The sequence below is a fragment of the Saimiri boliviensis genome, chromosome 2, assembly GCF_048565385.1.
Source record: "Saimiri boliviensis isolate mSaiBol1 chromosome 2, mSaiBol1.pri, whole genome shotgun sequence".
Classification (NCBI taxonomy): Eukaryota; Metazoa; Chordata; class Mammalia; order Primates; family Cebidae; genus Saimiri; species Saimiri boliviensis.
Genome location: NC_133450.1, coordinates 138,284,150 through 138,298,227, shown reverse-complemented (window position 1 = coordinate 138,298,227; position 14,078 = coordinate 138,284,150). Strand labels below are relative to the sequence as shown.

Here is a 14,078-nt window from a genome sequence, read left to right as displayed (position 1 = left end):
CGTTCGGAGGCCCACACTCAGGGTTCTCCAGGTCAGACTGCAGAATGGGGTTCCTGCTGGGCTCCCATCCTGCCTCTGCATCCAGCCCACATGAGGGAGCAGAGACACCGGAGGGGGACTGGGCCTCAGGCCCCCCTCTCCATGGTTGTGCCTTGGCCTGGGATTCTGGAAGAGGTGGTCAGGTCTCTGCCACTCTTTAATTTTTTTGAGACAGGGTCTGCTCTGCCACCCAGGCTGGAGTGCAGTGGTGCAATTAGGTCACTGCAGCCTGGACCTCCTGGGCTTCAGCCATCCTTCCACCTCAGCCTCCCGGGGAGCAGCCGCCACAGATGCGTGCACCACACCTGCTACATTTAAAGTTTCTTTCTTTCTTTTTTTTTTTAGACGGAGTCTCTCTCTGTCACCCAGGCTGGAGTGCAGTGGCATGATCTCAGCTCACTGCAACCTCTGCCTCCCGGGTTCAAGCAATTCTCCCACCTCAGCCTCAGGAGCAGCTGGGATTACAGGCACCTGCCACCATACCTGGCTAATTTTTTGTATTTTTCATAGAGACGGGTTTCCCCATGTTGGCCAGGCTGGTCTTGAACTCCTGATTTCAAGTGATCCACCTGTCTCAGCCTGCCAAAGTGCTGGGATTACAGGCATGAGCTACCACGCCTGGCCCTTTAGTGTCCTTTTAATGTCTGTGGAATCAGCAGTGACGTCTCATCCTCTCCTTCCTTTTTTTTTTTTTTTTTTTTTTTTTTCTTAATTTTTAAGTTGGAGACTCACTCTGTTGCCCAGGCTGGAGTGCAGTGGTGCAATCTCAGCTCACTATAGCCTCCACCTCTCAGGTTCAAGTGATTCTCCTGCCTCAGCCTCCTGAGTAGTTGGGATTACAGGCACCTGCCCCCACGCCCAGCTAATTTTCCTATTTTTAGTAGAGATGGGGTTTCCCCATGTTGACCAGGATGGTCTCAATCTCTTGACCTCATGATTCACTCTCCTTGGCCTCCCAAATTGCTGGGATTGCAGGTGTGAGCCACCGCACCCAGTCTCAGCAAAGCAATTTTTACTTCCTGTAGGAAGGGTACCCTCACCAGCCACCTTGCCATGAGAGTACGACGAACAAAGGAAAAGCAGACATGTTTATCCCTTACGCATTTGGGGTCGTCCTTACTGCTGTGTCTGATCTCCATTGGTTGGAGCCGGACCCCACAATTTAAACTCAAACCCACTTGGCTAACAACTTAAAACTTTTCTAAACAGGTAAAAGCAGTGGAGAACAAACAGGAAGTCCAGAGAAGCAAGGGGCGCAGGCTGCGAGCTGGGACACGCCTGTGAGCACATCGGGCACGGGCATCTTGGCTAAAGCACAAGGACAGAGTGTACTATGTGCCTGTGAGCGTGTCTGACAGCCACAGAGGATAGGGCTTAACAAAGAGTTATTGGCAAAAAGCAAGAAGGATTTATTCTTTAACAAGAAAGGAAACTTTCAGAAGAACTTTCTGCTTCCCACAGCCCCTGACACAGTGTGCACGCAGACTGACTGCATTTACATGAGACTCCAGGAAATGGAAGTCGATCTGATAACAGAAAGACCGTCAGTGGGCTCAGCGGCTCCTTGGGCTGGGGTCGTGGATGTGCTTTTTTGTTTTTGTTTTTGTTTTTGTTTTGAGACAGAGTCTTGCTCGTATCACCCAGGCTGGAGGGCAATGGCTTGATCTCAGCTCACTGCAGCCTCTGCCTCCCGGGCTCCAGTGATTCTCCTGCCTCAGCCTCCCAAGAAGCCGGTATTACAGGCGCCTGCCACCACGCCTGGCTAAAAAATACAAAAATGTTTGTATTCTTAGTAGAGACGAGGTTTCACCATGTCGGCCAGGATGGTTTTGATCTTGTGATCCACCCGCCTTGGCCTCCCAAAGTTCTGGGATTATAGGCATGAGTCACCTTACCTGGCAGAAACCTCGTATCTATTTTTTTTAATACAAAAAAAAAAAATGAGCTGGGCGTGGTGGCACATGCCTGTAGTCCCAGCTACTTGGGAGGCTGAGGCAGGAGAATCACTGGAACCCAGGACGCAGAGGTTGCAGTGAGCTGAGATCGTGTCACTGCACTCCAGCCTGGCAACGGAGTGAGACTTTGCCTAAAATATGTAGATAGATAGATAGATAGATAGATAGATAGATAGATATGGAGTTTCACCATGTTGGTCAGGCTAGTCTCGAACCCCTGACTTCAAGTGATCCACCTGCTTCGGCCTCCCAAAGCAAAGTGCTGCGATTGTAGGCATGAGCCACTGCGCCCAGCCCTGTGTGTGTGTGTGTGTGTGTGTGTGTGTATATATAGAGAGAGAGATGGGGCGGAGAGGGAGGGAGGGAGGAAAACAGGGTCTCACTCTGTTGCCCAGGCTGGAGTGCAGTGGCACAGTCCTGGCTTGATCAACCTCCCAGTCTCAAGCAATCCTCCCACCTCGGCTTCCTGAGTAGATGGGACTACAGGCGCCCACTACCACGCTCAGCTAATTTTTGTAATCTTTGTATTTTTTGTAGAGATAAGGTCTCGCCATGTTACCAGGGCTCCAAACTACTTTTTTTTTTTTTTTTTTTTTTTTTTTTTGAGAGTCTCGCACTGTCGCCTGGGCTGGAGTGCAGTGGCGTGATCTCAGCTCACTGCAACTTCTGCCTCCCAGGTTCAAGCGATTCTCCTGCCTCAGCCTCCTGAGTAGCTGGGATTAGAGGAGTCCTGCCACCACACCTGGCTAATTTTTTTTTTTTTTAAGACGGGGTTTCAACGTGTTGGTCAGGCTGGTCTTGAACTCCCGACCTCAGGTGATCCGCCCACCTTGGCCTCCAAAGTGCTTGGATTACAAGCGTGAGCCACCGCGCCCGACCTAATTTTTTCTATTTTTAGTAGAGATGGGGTTTCACCATGTTGGCCAGGCTGGTCTCAAACTCCTGACCTCATAATTTGCTGGCCTCCCAAAGTGCTGGGATTGCAGACGTCAGCCGCTGCACCCGGTCTCCAAACTACTTTTCTGCACCCCTGAGAGCTTTATTTCTCACAGGGGTCACAGCCCGCAGGGCAGCCCCTCTGACAGGCGAGGAAGCACAGCCTCAGGCCGGAAGTCTAAACATGGAGGGAGCAGCAGAGGGAACGGGAGTCGTGCTGCAGGAGACGCTAAATGTAGATGTTCAACCAGCTCCAGGAGGAGTCGTGAATATTTATGAGAGGTGAAGCAGGCACCGTGCAGCTGAGCCAATTCTCCACGGACTGCCCAGAACCATTCTGTGACCTCTTCTACTGCCAAAATCAGGGGTCTGAGCCTTACCCCGCATGGCTGACGGCTCGGGGTCAGGGTTTCTCTGGGATCCCCTCGGCCGGAAGGTGCGTTCAGTTGGGGTTCATCCCTCAGACAAAACCCATGGCGACCTCCCGTCATCACCCCTTGAATGAGACCCAAGCCCTTCACCACGGCCTTCAAGGCACTGTGGTCCGGTGGGCCCCCTCCTGCTCCTCGGGGTGGCTCTCCACCCCCCACCGCCCCACCGTTCTCACGCCGGCGTCCCCAGTCTCCTGGAGAAGCCATTTTCTCTACTCTGATGTCTTCTCAGAAGTCAGGTCCTGTTCTGGGGATACGCCCCTGCTCCCCCAGCCCCTCCCAAACTGACTAACGCCCAGCACCCTTCCCGGGTCAGCCCAAATGCTGCTTCCCGGAAGCTCTCCCCGGGCTGCCCTGGGTGCAGTGAGTCAGGCCTGCAGTTGCTGGGCCCGGCCGCCCCTAACACACCTCTGGGGTCTCTACTGGAGTATCCGGCTGATCGTGTTGCTGAGGTTGGCTCTCCTGATCACGCATCAACTCTGCTGATTTTGCTCCCGAACGCAGCGGCGGGCACTAGCACGCTGCCAGGCGTGTCAGGGGGGCTCCTCCATGTTTGGTGGGCACCCAGACGGCTTCCTGATAAAGTGCAGGATGTCAAGGAACACAGAGGGCAGTGGCAGCGTGGACGGAAGAGGGAAGGCACCCGGAGAGGGTATGCTGGGCCGGCCTGTGGTCTGTTTCACGGCGGTCAAGGAACAGCAGCCTGCAGTGTGCTCCAGAGGACTCCAGGGAAGGGGCCTGGCTGACGTCCCCCCCATCAGTGTGTATCCCCCCTCATCTTTCATAAAGGATCCCTCTTGGGTTAGAGCCCCTTAAGTTTCACACCATCCATGACCTGGTCACCAAACGACTCTCAACAAGCGTGGTCTCCTCCTGTCGTCTGGAACAATGCTCCCGGGATCTGGGAGGATCACAAGTCAAAAGGAAAGAGCAGAGGACGCTGGCTCTCATGGCAGGATGGTGTGTGCACAGGAAGCTGTGGGAGAGGAAATGGCCATGGGTGGGCTGGCTGCTCAAAGGAGACACGTGTGCCCCGGCCACCCCCTGGTTCCGTGCACGCTGGTCTTGGGCACCACGAGAATACAGGCACGAAGCCCCCGGTCCTGCCGAGGCACCAGCTGGTCAGATGCAGCGTCTGTCCCGGGCACCTCTCACTGTCTGTGCAAGGCCTGCCAGGCCAAGCTCCGGTGCTGAGGTTACAGCAGGAGGCAGGGCGGGAGGTGTGTTGGGCAGATCTTTAAAATGGCACCTTTCAAGTCCTGGGCGATGGCTCACGCCTGTAACCCCAGCACTTTGGGAGGCCGAGGCTAGCAGATCACCTGAGGTTGGGAGTTTGAGACCAGCCTGACCAACATGGAGAAACCTGTCTCTACTAAAAATACAAACTTAGCTGGGTATGGTGGCACATGCCTGTAATCCCAGCTACTAGGGAGGCTGAGGCAGGAGAATCGCTTGAACCCAGGAGACGGAGGTTGCTGTGAGCTGAGATCGCTCCATTGCACTCCAGCCTGGGCAACAAGAGTGAAACTCCACTCAAAAAAAAAAAAAAGCACCTTTCCCATGGGTCCTTTCCCTAATTAACCAGCTCCCTGATGGGATGGGATGGGGAGGGGCAGGAGGGCAAAGGGCGGAGGGCACAGATTACCATCTTTCGGGAGCATGACCGCGGTCTTGGAAAGCTCCAGAATGTCACACGTGTCCATGAATTCCTTCAGACTCTGGAAGCTGGAAACATTCTGTCTGTCTGCAGTTGGGGATCAGGGTCACATCAGCAACGGTAGCTCTGGCCGCTTGAGAGTCTGACCCCCATCCCTACCCCAGGAGCTGCTGAAAGGTCCTTGGCGCTTAAGCCAGGCAACAGGGGGTCGGCCAGGGAAGGACAGCAGCTGCTGGACCCCTCCTCACCGTCACTCACAGGGCCACCAGGCTCGGGACGTCACCTGGGGAGCCCTCTCTGCTTGCATAGTCCCCTCCGGCCAGCCCCTCAGCTGGGCCCGGGCGTCCTGCACCCTGAACATGTCCCACCTCACCTGAGACCCCAGGAGCCCACCTCCCTGCTACTCTTTCCAACGGAGCAGGCCACTCCTTTCCCTGTACCCGGAGTGGCCGGCGCCTGGAATTGGGTCCGTGCCCTTTAACCCACACGGGGTCACTTCTTCCATACCCCTGCATCCCGGCAGACCCCTACCTGGGACCCCTCTCACGCCTCCGCATCCCATTGCGTCCCTCACCCATAAGACTGCACCTGCACCCACCACCATCCTGGTGGCCTCCATGCCACTCCACTGCCCCTGCCCTGCCCACCACCCTAACCAGCCTCTCCCTGCCCGCCTCACCCGCTAGGTGGTACCCAGCCTGTGTGCCCAGTGCCTCTGCCCTGCCCACCACCCTAACCAGCCCTCTCCCTGCCCGCCTTACCCCCTGGGTCCTGCCCAGCCTGTGTGCCCAGTGCCCCTCATCCCTCCCTCTGCACCCCCTCCACCGCCCGTCCTCTGCCATCCGCTGTGCCCGCTCACCGAAGAGCAGCAAGTTCTTGTAGTTCCGGGCTGCGCGCCCCAGGCGGAGGTAGACCAGGCCGTAGCTGTAGTCAGTGGACAGCACGTGGAAGCCCTTCACCCCTTTCACTGAAAGAGAAGCCCGGAGCTGCCCGCTGGTTCCTGGATGGCGTGGCCATGCCCGCCCTCAGCCCTGACCCTGGTGTCCGAGGCCTCGGCTCCCCCAGCCGGGTGCAGGTGTCCAGAAGGAACTGAGTGCCCTCCCGGGGCCTCCCATCCCAGGCCAGGCCGTCCCACACATATGTGTGGGCTCTGGGAACAGCCAGCCTGATGCCTGCTGGCCGTGTGCTCTCAGGGGCCAGGGGCCTGCTCAAGGCACAGGGGACAGAGCATCTCAGGCAGCTCCTCCGGGGCCCAGATCCCGGGCACACTGCCCTTCCATCCTCCTCAGCCCGCCGAGTACGCACAGGTGTTCCTGAACACCGGCTTCTTCCCGTCTTTCCTCAGGGTCACCTCCTGGGACTGGCACCCCTTTGACCTGGGGGCAAAGCAGGGCTGCAGGCTGCGGACCAGGGAACCCCCTCCTCCCGCCCAAGGCAGTGGACCCCTCTAACACCTCCCAGTCCTGCCTTCGCTCCCGTGGGGCCTGGGGAGAGGTTGGGGGCCAGGTCCCCAGTTTTTTGCTTCACTATCCAGTTCGTTTGAGGATTTTCCAATTCAGATCATGGCCTGTCCCTCAGCATGGGAGACACTCCAAACACCCACGGCTGTGGGATGGCCCCAGGGCTGCAGGCGGCTTCCTCTGAGTTGAGCGGGAGGAAGTGGGGATGGTCCCTGTGTAACTTCCAGATGGACAGGCCCCTCCTGGAGTCCTCTCCAGCCCTCAGGAAGCTCCCTCCTCCTAGAAGGGGAGACCCTTGCCTGGGGGGTGCTGCCCACTCACCGGCTGAAGGCGAAGAGCACCCGGAGCTGGCCCACTCTGTGCACCCTCACCACGGATGCCCCCAGCTTCCTCTTGTCCCTGGCCGGCAAGAATCCCTGGGCATCAGTGGCAGTGGCCAGAATGTACCAGAATCCTGAAAACTGCGCAGCGACTGTGTGGGCGGGGACCGGAGCTGCCCCCGGGGGCTGCCGCCACCGCCGAGGGTCCCAGCTACAGAACCCAGGAAACAAGGGACCCGTCTGTGAGTCTGAGCCCCAACCCTGCCGGGTGAGGCTTCGGTCCCGGCCACCCAAGCCCTGGCCACCGGAGCAGGGCTGAAGAGAAGCACAGGACCTCGGGCAGCACAGGGCTGGGCAGTGGGCACTAGCAGGTGGGAGGGCCCCTACCTCAGAGGCCCCAGCTCCTTTCCACGTGGATTCCTGGGGGTCGGGTACTGCTCGGCCACTTCTCTTCCCGCCGGCCCCCGCCCCCAACTCTGCTTGCTGCTAACCCCTGCATCCTGAGCACCGCTGTGCCAATAAATGCTGCTCCTCAGCTCACTCAGCAGGGTGCCCGGGCCAGCTTGCTCCACACCCACCTTGCCCTCTGCCTCTGCCCTCTAGGTGTCTCACAGCTCCTTGGCCACAGCTCTCTGGGCCCCTCCACCCTGACCCCTCCTCAAGGCTCCCTGCCTTTCTGCAGCAGGTATCGGGGCCCCGTGCTGGAGGCTGCCGTGGAGAGACCAGGTGGGCAGCCCCGCGCCTGAGCAACTGCCGGGAGACTCTGCAGGAGCCTGTTCCAGCTCCAGGGCTCAGCGCCCACCTCAGGGGCCAGCAGCGCATGGCTCACCTTGTCCCAGTTGAGGGTGTGGGACTCCCTGGGGTGCCCCTCCTGCACCTGGGACCCCGAAGCTGGCACCAGCACCAGCACCAGCACCAGCAGCCCCGGCCTCATTCTCACTTCCTCCCTCAGCCACCAAGGCCAGTGTTTAAACCTCCCCGGAGCCGCCAGCCTGGGTCAGGAGGGGGTGTGGGGACAGCAGGTGTGGCCTTGAGCTCTGCTACCCTCTCCCGGCCTAGGGACCGCCCCCAGGCACTCAGGTGCAGCCCACACAACCCCGCCCCGTGGGCACTGCTGGCCTGGGCTGCCCTGGAAGACAGAGGCCTCTCTGAGGCCCCAGGACCTTCCTGCCCTCAGCGCCCGGCCTGGGGTCACTGTGTGTGCCCCTGAGACTCACTAAGCCCTGACCCTCATCCCAGACCTCCCAGGTGACAGGCAAAGTGCTGGGTGTGGCTCTTCTGGGGCAGATGTGCATGTGGGGAGCACCCCACGGTGGCCACAGATACAGACCCCGCCGCCTGCTTGAGGCTCTGGCACCACAAGCGCCTGAGAGGTACCAAAGGCCAGGCCGGGGCTCTGTGCCCGTGCCCATGCCCGTGAGCGTGTGCATGTGCAGGTGTGAGTGTGTGCTCACATGTTCAGGCACGCGCATGCCCAGCCTGGAGGGTCCAAGCACCTGTGTGTGCCTCACCTCACCCCAGCATGACCCCGCCTCCAGCCCCAGGGCCCCCACAGCCTGTGCTTCCCCCAGGACGGCGGGCAGCCCCCACACCCATCAGAACACAGGAGCACCTGCGGCCTCAGGTGTCTGGGGACCCTGTCCCTGCCTAGGCAACAGCCACAACCCCAGGCCAGAGAGGGCCGAGCCTGAGGGGTCAGGGGCCCCTCTGAGCCCCGCCAGATGTCTCTCTCTTGTCCTAGGTGACCCGGGGTGCCCGTGGCACCCAGCCGTGGTCCTGGTGCACATCACTGCCGGCTTCCTCCCAGGCTGTGTCCCCGACCAGCCCCAGCTCCGAGCCAGGGCCTGAGTTTGGGTGTCGGAAGGCCCAGAGGGGCTCTGGCAAGGGACTGGGTAACTGGGTCGGGCACACGTCTTCTCCACAGCTGGCTCTGGTTCTGTGGCTTAGCCCTGGGTGATGACCCCCTGCTATCCTCCCCCCAGTTCCCCGTCGGGCCCCCAGTCAAGAGCATCCCCGGTTTGCTGTGGAATTGCTTTATTCTGAGCTGGAGCTGAGCCCTGGGGGCTGCTGAGGGAGGTGGGTGGACCCTGGCCAAGGTCACAGGACCCTGCGGGCACTGTTCCTGCTGGGAACGCAGCGCTCACTGAAAACCAAGGTGAGTGTGAGGGTCGTAGCCCACCAGGGAGGCACCCTCCCCACCCTCAGCTGCCTTAGAGGCAGCGGAGCCACAAACCCGTGGGCTTAGGCAGAGGGTCCTCCTGCCCCCCACCCCAAGGGAGCCGAGGGTGAGGCTTGGGACGGCGGCTTACCGGGAGGATCCTGCGAGCGCAGGTGACTAGAAGGGGAGGCAAGGCTGGCGGTGAGAAAGGCTGAGGCCCGCAGCACCCCGGGGCCCACAAGACTCAGCTGCCCTGGGGACCGGCCCCCGGGCCTGACTTTGGGCAGGGGCAGTTGAAGACCCCTCAGCCTGCCTGACTTCCTGAGAGCAGCTGAGTTGGGCAGAACCCCAGGGTTTGTGCCACCCCAGCATGCCCCGTGGGCACCAGATCTTGCCCCGTGCCTCCCCTGTGGCTGCTCTGGTGAACTCACGGTCCTTCTGCAGCTGGGCCTGCTGCTGTGACGGGAAGCCCAGGCCCCTGCTCCACTTGGTGAAGAGCCCCATGGCCTCCTGGCTAGCCGTCTCCGTCCGACCTAGGGGTGCCAGGGCAGTGCAGGGGAAAGCAAGCTCTGAGAGCCAGGGAGGGGCCGGGGAGGAGGCCACCTGCCAAGGGATGCTGGCCCCATCCAAGGCCACTTGCAGTGCAGCCAGCCTCAAGGTGGGGGAGCTCGGCCTGCATGTGGCCCCCACAGCCCAGTCACCAGTTTCCCATGTGGCCCCCACATGGGGCACTCACCACACACCTCCCTCATGGCCCCCCTCAGCACACAGCTCCCCCTGTACCCCCTCAGCACACAGCTCCCCCTGCGCCCCCTCAGCACACAGCTCCCCCCACGCCCCCCCTCAGCACACAGCTCCCCCTGCGCCCCCTCAGCACACAGCTCCCCCCACGCCCCACCTCAGCACACAGCTCCCCCCACGGCCCCCACTCACTGTACAGCTGCACCGTGTTGAAGGGCTCGTCCCCAAACTCCAGCTGCGTGAAGACGATGGCGTAGTCTCTGAAGTTGGTGCCCAGCACCCGGAACTCCAGCACGCCTATTGCTGGGAAACAAACCCCCATGGCAGGGGAGGCAGCTGCAGATCCGTCCTTCCGGGGCTGCTGAGGGGGCGCAGGCCGCAGGCATGGAAGGGCCGACTCAAGTGAGAGCCCCCAACCCCAGGAGACCCCTCGAAGCACACCCAGAGCTCCCGAGCTCCGTCCCCCACCCCGGACCCCACCTGCTGCCAGCATGGAGGGACTTTCAGAGACTGATGGACGGACTGAGCACTGCCCCAGCCTGTTGCAGGCGTGAACGGAGCGGCAGGGTCACACCGGCCCAGCCCTGTCCCCGAGGACACCACTCAACAGGGGCCTCACCCTCTGCACTCACAGAGGCCCCAGGGACCTTGGCAGGGCCCCACGGGTGTCTGAGCCTGCTGGGAGGAAGGTGCACTCCCGTGTCCAGGGGCCTCTCTTCACCCTCAGGATGGGCACCAAACCCAAGACCAGAGCCTGGGAGTGGCGTCTGCCCCTCCTCCCCCGCGCCGTCCCTGCCCGCAGGGCGCCTGGGTACGCTGCAGGGAAGGAAGGCCTGGGCGAGGCCCCGTCAGACTCACAGGGGTTCTCAAACACCCATCCGGAGTTCCGCTTCAACAGCTCCGTGACACTCTGGCTGCACCCCTCCAGCCTGGAAAAGAAGGGGCCCGTCACCTACGCAGGGGCAGACCCCGAGCCCCGCGAGAGGAGGTCAGACTCGTCCAGACCAGGCCAGGCCGCGGGCAGCGAGGCCACAGCTTCCATCTTCTGCCAGATGCCCCGATGCCCAGACACCTGCCCTCGGAGAGTGAACAGCACGGGATCCTGAGAGGCCAACACGCCCGCTCACCTACCCAGAGCCCCTCGGCCCAGACCTCCGCCGGGGGTGCTGAACACAGCGGGAGACTTGGCGGACGGGGCGGGGGGGGGGTTCACCTGCGACTCAGGGGCAGGGGCCGTGCTCCCCGAGTGCTCAGTCCCCCGAGTGAGCAAACCCCAGCAAAGGCGCGGCTGCATTTGCCAACGAAGGAAGCGGAGGCTGAAGTCCACGCAGGAGAAACAGCAAGAGCTAGGAAAGCCAGGCTTGAGCTGCCCCTCAACCCAGACCCCCTGCGTCCCAGCTTGCCCTGAGGCCAAGCAGGCCTGGGGGTGCAGTGGGGCCCCTGCCCATCCCCTGGAGACGCAGGTGCAGGGGAGAGCGCCCTTGGGAGGAGGGCAGGCTCTCCCCTCCGGGCCCGTGCCTGGCTCAGTGGTTCAGGCCTGGGCTATGCAGCCAGCCTGCCAGTGCGTGGACGCCCACCCACCAGCCAGCAGCCCACTCTTCTGCGAAGGGATGCGGGCACTGATGCCTGCCCAGCGTGACGGCCCACAGCCTGGCTGCCCTGTAGGTGGCCCCTGGGTAGCACGGTCGCCCGCAGCCTGGCCCACCCCAGGCCTGCACGCTGCCACCCGCCACGCCTGTGGTCGCAAGGCCAGCCTGGCCAACATCATGAGCACACTGTTTGGGGACTGATGCCCTGAAAGAACCAGTGGTTCTCGGGCCCGAATGCATCACCCTCCTTCCAACAGAATCCCCGGAAAAGGTCCCTCAGAGAACAGGCTTCCCTGCTGTGATCCCGGCCTGCAGCCCAGATGACCCTGGCCGGGGACGCATCAAGGAGGCGGTCGGAGCGGTGCCTGGCCGAGGCGCAGAAGGCAGGAGTCCCACCGCAGGCCCCAGGGACACAGAGAAGCTGGGCAGGGGGCTGGTGGCTCCCCGCAGGGGCAGCAGGAGGAGTGAGGGGAGCGCAGAGGGGCCGTGGGAAGCCCCCAGGCCGCGGTGCAAAGTGTGTGCGGAGTCTGCCTGAGCCACAGGCCTGCCTGCGGGAAGGCCCCACAGGACACACTCCACTCGCCCCTGCTGAGAGGACCCGTCCCACTCTCCCCTGCTCAGAGGAACCGCCCCACTCACCCCTGCTGGGGACCCGCCCCACTCACCGCTGCTCAGAGGATGCTCCCCACTCACTTCTGCTGAGTACCTGCCCCACTCACCCCTGCTCAGAGGACACTCCCCACTCACTTCTGCTGAGGAGCCGCCCCACTCACCCCTGCTCAGAGGACCCGCCCCACTCACCCCTGCTCAGAGGACACTCCCCACTCACTTCTGCTGAGTACCCACCCCACTCACCCCTGCTCAGAGGACACTCCCCACTCACTTCTGCTGAGGACCTGCCCCGCTCGCCCTGCTCAGAGGACCCGCCCCACTCGCCCCTGCTCAGAGGACCCCCCCCCCACTCACCCCTGCTCAGAGGACAGCATTCGCAAGTTGTTTTCTGGAGTGAGGGTCACTACCACCCCCGCGACATTCTTCATGTCCTTCTCCACTGCAAAACTCTTTTCCCGGGAGGCCACAGCAAGCACGTACCAGGGCCCAAGAAGCTGCATTGAGGCCGCTCAGGTGAGGGCCACCAGCCTCCAGCCTCCCTCCAGCCTCCAATCCTCCCACCCTCCAGCCTTCCAGCCTTGCAGCCCCCAGCCCTCCTGGCCTGAGGCTCCTACCTTTGGGAGCTGCAGGGCCAGCCCATCCCATCCCCCACTGCCCATGCTGGTCTGGGCGGGTCTTAGGGGACCCAGAAGTTGTGTGGCCTTAAAGGAGGAACCGGCCCTCAAGGACCAGCATTCCCCACCCCCAGGAGACTGTACCTGCTTAGGGTCCAGTCTCCCCAACCACACAGCCTGGGCCCTGGGCACAGAGGCCGAAGCCAGCAGCACAGCCAGCAGCAGGCTGCCCATCCTCCCAGGCCCACACCACGCCACAGGCCCAGGATGTGCCGTCCCTCTGGCCCTGGAGACCCGTTTATATGGCTCTGAATGTCTCCGCGTGGGCGGCACTGACCGCCAGGAACCCTCCTGACCTCCCGCAAAGTTCCCCAGGGGGCACTGTGCAGTGGCGGCTCCGAGCCCAGATCATGCCAGCTGCACAGCCAGGAGAGGGCCTGGAGCCTGAGGATTCTCCATGCTGTGCTGGTCCCTGCCTCCTTCCACCAGAACATTCCAGAATGGGCATCCGAAACCCAGCTACACCACCTCCCCGCTTCCTAGGGACCCACGCTCTCCCTCACTGGGAAGAGGGACCCGGCTCTCCACTGCCAGGCCTGGTGGGAGGCCAAGGTCAAGTCCAAGGAGCGGTACAAGCAGGGCCGGAACAAGCATGTTTAGGAACTGCGGTCTTTGTTATCTTTTGTTCCAATCATTAAAAGTAAACAGTCCCTGAAAGCCTTTTTCAAAAGGCTCTGTTCCCTCCTGGCCCACCCACTATTCCGCTCTGTGGCCTGGCCTCCTGTCCCCGACAGCCAGCACCACCAGACCAGACTGTCCTGTTCCTTCCGCCCCTGCACCCCACATTCCGGACCCACTGCCTCCTGCCTTCCTTCCCTGGGACCCGGGCCTGCCGGTGCCTCCCAAGGCCCCTTGAGAGCTCTCCCAAGCCTGCACTTCCTGTCCTGGGGTCATCCCAGCCCCGCCCAGGAGCAGAGGATGGAGGCGCTCAGCAGGGTCTCCCTGAGCCCCTGAAGCCCGCTGGGAGGCAGCTGGGAGGCTCCCTCCCCCATGCGTGGCCGGCCCCCCTCGGGGATTCACTCCCACACACCCGCGCTCATTCAGCGGCAAGGGGGAAGGAGCATGCTGTGCTGTCCCTGCCGTCCGTGCCACGGGGCTCCAGGCCCAGGGCCGTCAGCACTCGAAGGGCCTACACCGCCGCGCTGGCCGCCTACCCAGCTGCCTGCCCTGTACCCCACGAGGCTACTGGGGGCCGGGCCTGCCAAGGCTGACCCGGGCGGTGGGACCACAAAAGGCACCAGCCACAGCCGTCACAAGCAGGAGCTACCCAGGGGCTCCGAACAGAACAAGAGGGTGGGACAGTTAGTCCTAGAGCCTTCGGGAGGGAGCCGTGGCCGGGCACAGGGGCTCACACCTGCAATCCCAGCGCTTTGGGAGGCTGAGGTGGGAGGATCGCTTGAGTCCAGGAGTTTGAGACCGACCTGGGCAATGTAGCAAGACTTGGTCTCTACAAATTTAAATATTGGCTGAACATGATGGGGTGCTCCGCAGTCCCAGCTTCCCGGG

At 61.8% G+C, this 14,078-nt stretch overlaps 2 protein-coding genes across 5 annotated transcripts; both read right to left on the bottom strand.

Moving 5' to 3' along the window:
* Positions 1-2,028: 2,028 nt before the first annotated feature.
* On the bottom strand, positions 2,029-8,266 carry LCN10 (lipocalin 10). Its single transcript, XM_003941413.4, has 6 exons — positions 7,628-8,266; positions 6,800-6,939; positions 6,324-6,394; positions 5,878-5,985; positions 5,007-5,105; positions 2,029-4,337 (listed from the first exon to the last, which is right to left on the bottom strand). Exons 1-6 carry the CDS (start codon positions 7,730-7,732, stop codon positions 4,309-4,311), a joined length of 552 nt encoding a protein of 183 aa, XP_003941462.1. The 5' UTR covers positions 7,733-8,266; the 3' UTR covers positions 2,029-4,308.
* A 549-nt stretch (positions 8,267-8,815) lies between these two features.
* On the bottom strand, positions 8,816-13,057 carry LCN6 (lipocalin 6). 4 transcript variants are annotated; one of them, XM_003941359.4, is made up of 7 exons: positions 12,657-13,057; positions 12,253-12,392; positions 10,556-10,626; positions 9,890-10,000; positions 9,388-9,489; positions 9,108-9,133; positions 8,816-8,941 (listed from the first exon to the last, which is right to left on the bottom strand). In XM_003941359.4, exons 1-7 carry the CDS (start codon positions 12,744-12,746, stop codon positions 8,939-8,941), a joined length of 543 nt encoding a protein of 180 aa, XP_003941408.1. In that variant the 5' UTR covers positions 12,747-13,057; the 3' UTR covers positions 8,816-8,938. The 4 variants fall into 4 exon arrangements, with proteins under 4 accessions (XP_003941408.1, XP_074247973.1, XP_010350451.1 ...); XM_074391872.1 differs by having other exon boundaries at positions 8,818-8,941; positions 9,108-9,489; XM_010352149.3 differs by having other exon boundaries at positions 8,818-9,133.
* Between the last annotated feature and the right edge of the window lie 1,021 nt (positions 13,058-14,078).

Coding starts and splice junctions, on each gene's coding strand:
- LCN10 (XM_003941413.4), bottom strand. CDS start 7,732: ATGAGGCCGGGGCTGCTGGTGCTGGTGCTGGTGCTGGTGCCAGCTTCG. Junction 6,940..7,627: donor ACACCCTCAACTGGGACAAG/GTGAGCCATGCG, acceptor GTCGCTGCGCAG/TTTTCAGGATTCTGGTACAT. Junction 6,395..6,799: donor GTGCTCTTCGCCTTCAGCCG/GTGAGTGGGCAG, acceptor CTTTGCCCCCAG/GTCAAAGGGGTGCCAGTCCC.
- LCN6 (XM_074391872.1), bottom strand. CDS start 12,746: ATGGGCAGCCTGCTGCTGGCTGTGCTGCTGGCTTCGGCCTCTGTGCCC. Junction 12,393..12,656: donor GGAGACTGGACCCTAAGCAG/GTACAGTCTCCT, acceptor GCCTCAATGCAG/CTTCTTGGGCCCTGGTACGT. Junction 9,490..9,889: donor CAACACGGTGCAGCTGTACA/GTGAGTGGGGGC, acceptor TGGCACCCCTAG/GTCGGACGGAGACGGCTAGC.